General features: G+C 44.3%; 1 protein-coding gene across 1 annotated transcript; it reads right to left on the bottom strand.

Moving 5' to 3' along the window:
• Positions 1–1,646: 1,646 nt before the first annotated feature.
• LOC130213507 (transcriptional repressor scratch 1-like) lies at positions 1,647–6,775 on the bottom strand. The gene is made up of 2 exons (XM_056445197.1): positions 6,664–6,775; positions 1,647–2,374 (listed from the first exon to the last, which is right to left on the bottom strand). The coding sequence occupies exons 1-2, from the start codon at positions 6,773–6,775 to the stop codon at positions 1,647–1,649; spliced, it is 840 nt and encodes a 279-aa protein (XP_056301172.1).
• Between the last annotated feature and the right edge of the window lie 725 nt (positions 6,776–7,500).

A 7,500-nucleotide genomic window follows, 5' to 3' on the forward strand; every position in this document is an offset into this window, starting at 1 on the left:
CTAAAGTGCATGCTCTTTCTGTGCTTTAAGAATGCACACTTCATGGTTTGGAAGTGCACTGGAAGGGTAGTTGAATAATGCAGTGCATTTAAAGTTGACATTGGTCCAACTTCAATAATGGACCCAACTTTGACTTGGTTTTCTACTGAAATCACACTGAGAGTGTCTGGGTACCGTATGCTTACTTTCATGTTGGGATGGTGCACATCTCATTGTTAAATTCCGATCTGATTGCAGTATTAACCTCATTTTATCACTTCTTTGTATCAGCAGAAGATGTGTTTTCAACAGGTCCCATTTTAACATGTCAGACCCTTTATAACCCTTAATCTCTCATGAATGGCCAATGATCCAATCCAGTAAAATGGTGAGAGGCCTAAATTAGGCCTCCCCTGGTTATTGTTAGCAGGCTTATTTCATGCTAGAATTAGCCAAGCACGGGTCTGCCAGGGTTATAGTCCTACAATAGGCCTCACACCCAGCAGGCAGCTGATCCCAGCCTCTCTAGCCTACATCCTACATTAGTTCTACTCACTAAGAGGCAGGCAGTGCATAACAAGAGAGGAAAGACAGGACTTTTCTTTTTGTTTCTCTAACACTACATTGGCATGTTCCCTGATGTCTGAAATATTAGTATTCTTCTGTTCATGACTATAGGTGAAGTAAAACATACCTGATTTTAACTGCTATACAGTATGGTAATACTTCATAACTTCATCATAAAATACCATGCATTAGGTGATTATTGCTTTTAAAGAGTCCTAAAGAGGCTCCAAGAGAAAAATATTGCCCTCAGGTTCTATCTATAGGAATTTGGCAAAAATCATAAGCTTTTATGATGTTGGCATAGATTTCTTTTCTCTTTTTGCATGCAATAAGGTTAATAAGAAGGGAAACAAATGATTAAGAAAAATAGTACTAAAAAAAGTGACATATGCTTTGGCCTGTACTGATAGAAAGAGGTTGGCAATTATCCTACATACATATAAAGAAATTAAAGTGCAACAAATAATTTAACTATCATTTCATTATTATCAAATCAAGTATAAACATACAACAGATAAAAAAGAAGAAAAAAATGTGAAAATAAATAAATAAATAGTATTTGTACCTCAGTAGTGGAGAGAATATGGTCACTTGGTGCAGCAGAACATTATTATTAACTTCATTTTTACTATAATTATTACTATTATCCCCCTAGAAAAAAAAATGTAACCAAACTCTTTCACTGCTTTTCAGTGCAAGGAGGAACCCAGTAGCGATAGGCTTGTCGCCATCTTCATCATCATCATCATCAGTGTCTTTAAAATATAAGATGCCGTACTGTCTCTAAATGCCAGAAGGAAGCTGTGTAAATAGTGTTGTCTCCATCCAGAACAGTCCGAAGGAGGAGGTGGTGAGTTTTTGAGGAAGTGCATGCGTAGATCGGTTAAATCCTTAAGTGGGCAAATCTCAAGGAGAAAAATTGTGCTATCGTCATCATTATGAACAGGGAAAGAAAGGTGGTAGAGGGGGGGGGGGGGGGCGAGGGAGCGCAAGGTCACATTCTGACCAAAAATAGATTGTTTGTGACTGCAGTTCAGTCTGTAAGGATAATGGTAATTTATGTCTGCAGTTTTGTCTGCTGTTTTATGTATGCGGGGGGGTCATGCATCTAGGGGGCCGAGAGGAGAGAAGGGGCCTTTGAAACAGGCAGACTCGTAGTGCTTGTTCAGGTAACTCTTGAGCGCGAAGGTCTTGTTGCAGCGTTTACACTTGAAGTGCTTGAAGGCCGAGTGGGTCTGCATGTGAGCGCGCAGGTTGGAGCGGTCTGCGAAGGCCTTCCCGCACTGGGCGCAGCCGAAAGGCTTCTCGCCCGTGTGAGAGCGCATGTGGCCCTGTAAAAGCCAGGGTCGGCTGAACGCTTTCCCACACACGTCACACTTGTGCTTGAGGTCGTGAGTGAGCAGGTGCATGGCCATGGCGGGCATGGACACGTACACCTTACTGCAGGTCGGACATTTCTTCGCCAGCTTGCTGTCCAGCGAGCGGTGTGTCTGTTTGTGCCGGCTCAGGTTGGAAGACGTGGCGTAGGTTTTGCCGCACTCGTTGCAGGTGTGCCTCTGGATGGCCCTGGGACTGCTGATAGCTTTCCTCCTCGAGCGGCCATCGGTGATGAAGAAGGCGTCGACTGTGTAACCCTCACTCACCGCGGCGTCTCCGTTGATGTAGCCGTCGGTGATTTCTGAACTGGGACTGTCGGGGGACTCGGAGTCAGGGGCCCCATAGTCACTGTGGATACTATCGTAGATGGGGTCTGGGGAGGGCACCTTGATCCCACCGTCACTCTCGCCATCGTACACAACAGGGCTGATGTAGTCGCTGATGTATCGAGCTGACGAGGAGAAAAGAAAACAGTGTTAGGTTCAGGAAGTTAAGATAAAAATGGTTTCACACAGAGACGTGGGAATACAAACATATCCAGATTTAAATATGTGTCTTTGCCGAAGCCGTGACATATCTTGATAGATGATCGATTGGCGCAATTAAAACAATCTTAGGAAGCAAAGAGGAGCACAGGAAGAAACCCACCCCCACACACACACACCAGAGACCACGGTCGATATACCAGTCGCACACTCAGACACCGGTCTGCAGACACTCTCAACCGCACATGTCCATCTAACAGGGACACGACGGGGGAACGTTTGGATTAACGCCATTAAATTGTTGTAACCAGCTGGACAGGAAAAACAGAGTGAAATCAGATAGTGCTTTTTTCTCAAGCGTATCCTTCTTCACAGAGACAGTAATGCAGACATTCGGTATACTGACACTATTACAGTCTAAATTGGTGGAATTTAATAAGTGCTTCACCATTAGTGAAATACAGCGAGACGTAGACGGCAGGATGGCATATTGTTCTGCTCCTGCATCCCATGTGAGTGCATTTATTATGAAACACAACATGATGGGTTGACATGTATATTCCAAACAGGTTGTTCATTCAACCAGTAACTTGTCTCTATCATGGTGCTGTGTGTTGTAGGTAGAGACACCACTAAGTGCTACGGATACACACGGACGGTGACATCACAGGCGGTGCAGTTTTTGTATGTGAACTAAAAGGGCAGAAAAGTAAAGATGGCAATGCGTTATGAAACAGAAGGTTCCAGTAAGATCTAATCCCAGTCACTGTTTCGAGTGTTTTGGTCCTCCTCTCACTCTTAATGTCAGCTGCCACCTGTCAGGTGTGAAAGTACACAGGACACTGAGGTAGGCTCAGTCCTTCAGCATGTACCTGCCCTGGAGGAATACTGCAGCAAGTCCAATTCATTGCATTTACCCTGAATATGACGTTTGGGAAGATTCTCAGTAAACCAGCAGCAGTTGTAACTAATCTGAACAACTTTAGACATATGTGAACGTCTGAATTGGCGTAATGTGACACAGAACATCTGTCTCTCCCCTGCACACCTGTGGCCAGCAGTGGAGTGTGGGGAGAACAGAAGCCTGCAGTACGAGTCGTGAGCTAAGCCAGCAATAAACTACCTCTCAGTTCCCGAAGGTTGCAGTTTAAACACTTCCTCTGGAAGATAAATGCTCACCGGCTGACCCTGAACTTGAGAAAGCTGATTTAGGCTTTGAAAATGAGCATCAGCACCACGGACAGATCCAGTGTGCTGCGGGTCGATGGCACAGTGACAGGCGGTGCAGGCAGCGGTGCGCCAGCTTTTTTATAGATCAAGGGGTTTAACAGTTGCATGACAAGTCTTTTGGGCAAAGTACAGTCACTGAATCTCTAAAACAGTAAATACATGTGAGCTGGCTCCATGATGCTACTCCCACTTGATCAAATGGTAAAAAAGGCAAATTATTTCACGTTTGACGTGTGTTTTTCACAGGGATCAAACATATTTGGAAATGTATACACATTTCCAAATATGGAAATAATGTACACTACGTACATACATACTGACTACCATATTTACTCACATTATGAAATACCTTTAGATGTGAGGTCCCTGGAGGTTGGGTCATTACATACGTGTTGTTTTCTGCTCATTTACTTTTTCTTTTGTTTGATCGTTCGACTTATTTCGTTAAACACACAAATGCATTTTGGCTTCCTTTCTTTGAAACTATCATCAGTGAGACGGTCAACACGATGTGTTCATAGCCTCAGTGCAGACTAAACTGTTCCCGAGCAGGCATCCATAAAAATAACCTGTGATGAAATAACAACATAGATGATTTTATTAAACAAATCTCTTGCGTACAAAACATGTCAAGAATTCACATCTGCTAAAACTAATGAAAAATAGTTATTATAGATGTCTTTGTGTTCATATGTGTTTTTAAAATACGTATGATGTAAAGGGACTTGTTGAGATTACTTAAAACCTTACAAATTATGAAAAAAGCTAATAAAAAAGAACTACTTTTCCCTCCTTTAAGAAACTAGTATTGTTATAATTAACCCAGTCTCTTAAAGCATTTTTGTGTAAGTTGCAGAAGCAACATGATCGATGTGACACTACATATCTTTCTGCACACGATAACAGCTCCGACATATCTCCCAGCGTCCCATCTGAATACCCCGTCACACACAACGCACAGAACACGGCTGGGATATAAATTATTCGTTCAAGCAGAGAGTTGTTCCTAATGTGGTGTTGTGGGTAGTGCATGTGCAGCACTGTATGTAGAAGCTGCATTAAGCTGTTGCCATCGGACGTTAGGGATGGAGACAAAAGGCGGCCGGGACAGGCAGCGGTGCACGGTGTTGCTAAGATGGCAGATCGTGTGTCAAGCCGAGCAGGGCTTGTTAACCTCGACATTATAAATACACCACTGACAGCTTTTTGCTCCACGAGCAGTGAAATGCAGGCAAGGCTGCACACGGGATACACATGTTGGTGTGCAACAACGTGTCAATGACATCGGGGTGGAAGCATTACAGTGGCTGCATTTGCATGGCGGAGGCAAAGTTTTATTTATTTTTATGTGACACAGAGTGTGAGGAAGTCCACAGCTGCAGGAGCAAAGCGGCTGCACTGAACAATGAATCACATAACTGCAATGGGGCCGAGCTCCGTTATGCCCAAAGAGTACATTCATTATGTCGTTATAAGGAAAGAGCCAACGCAGTAAGCATGAAAATACCAAGCAAGGCTTTGTCTTCAATAAAGAATTTGCTCAGATTGAAACTCTAAATCTGTGTATCTTAGGGAACAGAACATGTTTGAGATCAGTGCTTTATTTTAATTAGTTTTTTAAGTCAGTCCAAAATAACAAATGCCTTCATTCAGAAGTAACTTCCATTCAGAATCTGTTACGTACATGCAACAGTTCATCAGGGACTGTAAAGTAAAAACGAGTCGTCAGCAACGTCAACGGTGCTGTGACGAGGTGGCCATGTGGCAGCTCTAAACTCTATGAATGCATTTGTTAAGATAAATCATTTTCAGTCTCTGCGAGATGTCGTCCTGCAAAAATCTGCTGACATTGCAGAAATGGGACAGCCATACTTGAACACTGAGCAGACCCCAAACCCCCCATGCAGAGTGAGGGTCCTGTGATGAGGATCATTTTGATTACAAAATATCAAAAAAACACTGGCCTGGGCCTCTGGTGGTCCTGTTTCTGGCCACAAAGTGTTACATAAAGGAGAACTCCACTGTGGCTTATGTGTGCTTCGCCTGGAGGCGGTTGGTGAATAATACACAATGTTTTTAAAGGATATAAACTGTTATGAAATATAAAGTCTCACGATGTTGTGTCAGTGTATTTTCTGTATAAAACACCTACTGGATACAATAAAGTTGTAAATGTATATGTAAAGGGAAGCATCACACTAAGAACAACTCTTTAACTGAGACCGAGCTTTGCTATTCCCAAAAAATTAATTCCCCAAAAAACAAGCGAAAATGGACCAGATATTAATAAACACCGTCTTTATCTCTTTTTAACCTTACTTAGCCTGCGTAGGGAGGAAGTCCCCGTTGACGATGAGCCAAAATCAATGAAACATTTGACTCGCTGGATTTAGTTGATTCTCCACTGACCTTTCTGCTCCAGTGGAACTGAACTCCCAAATGTTTAAATCAAGCCTGCTTAAACACTCCCAGTAAATATAGCGGGTGGTGTCACAGAGCAGCGTGTGTTTGTTGATACTGTCAGTCCTTTAGTGTTTTAATTATCTACAGTCATGTATAATTACTTGGGGCTTTGAAGCTTTTATTATCCATCACAAAGGTACCAACCATGATGACTCTGTCTGCCGTTGTTCTGTAATCAATGAGGCTCCTTGTCTGCCTGCAGGTAGCAACAACACTTAAGTGTTTCAAATGGAAAGGCCACAGATATGCCAGATTAATGTAAAACTATTACACGATATCATAAGAAAAGGTACGATACGAACGCAAAACTGAAATATTTACACTTCATACATGTTGTGTTTAGAGTTGCAGTTCTGATTCAACGGTGGGGATCAATCACAGGACGCCTCCGGGACACAACCAGTAATCTCACCTCTGAGTCACAAAGCTAAAGCCTTATTTTTAGAAAACAGCATTGTTAGGCTCCCTCCCTGCCTGTCACCCTCCTCCTCCTCTTCCTCCTCCTCCGTCAGATGGACTTGTTTGTGAGACACCTGTTACTGTTCGTGCTCGCGTGACCTACCTTTGTCATGTAGCCGCAGGCTGAGGCCTGTCCTGTGCCTGTAGACGTTCTCCAAATCCGCTCCGGCGAATTCATCTAGTTTCACCTTTTTCACCAGGAAAGACCTTGGCATGGTGGTGCGACACTCTCACCAACACAACAACACACTCTCACAAACACAGCCGCTTCCCGACGGCCTGGCCAGCGTGCTGTTACGCACCAGCAGAACAGGTGAGTCGCAGGACGATGCCTTCAGGTTCCGGTAAAATAGTTCAACCAGGGCTCAGTTATTGTTTCTCTCCCGCGGTGCGTCTCCGTGCTGTAGTCCTTGTGCAGAGAGGCTGAGAACTTCAGCACCGGACAGCTCCCCCCGGGGGGTTCCTCGCGCACTCTGCTCGCGAGCGCGCAGCAGCCACGGGGGGCAGAGGCTCGTGAGCCGTCAACAAATAAATGTAAAATAAAATGTAAAAAAAAACAATGTAACAAGCGGTGGAAGGCACCCTGCGGCGCGTGCGGCGACTCTCGGGCCCCTTTAAAGAAGAGGAAGAGGAGATGGAGGAAGAGGGAAGGATGCGAAGAACATACGAGAGGAGAGGACTGGGGGAGGAGGGCGAGGGGAGGGGAGGGGGGGGGGGAGGACGATTTTGGAAGCTTTTCAAAAAGAAAAATCTCGGACACTGTGCCCGTCCCTCGTTGGTGCAGAAATAGTCCTTAAATCCCGTTAATGATACTCAGGTCGGTATAAAAAAAACACGCGCACACAATAAAACTCCCTGCGAGCGCATGAATGGATCAACAGCGTCCCCTCTTTCTCTTTCTGTATCCCTCTCTCTCCTCTCTCTCTCTCTCACACCCTCT

This window comes from Pseudoliparis swirei, chromosome 22 (assembly GCF_029220125.1).
Source record: "Pseudoliparis swirei isolate HS2019 ecotype Mariana Trench chromosome 22, NWPU_hadal_v1, whole genome shotgun sequence".
In the NCBI taxonomy this organism is placed as follows: domain Eukaryota; kingdom Metazoa; phylum Chordata; class Actinopteri; order Perciformes; family Liparidae; genus Pseudoliparis; species Pseudoliparis swirei.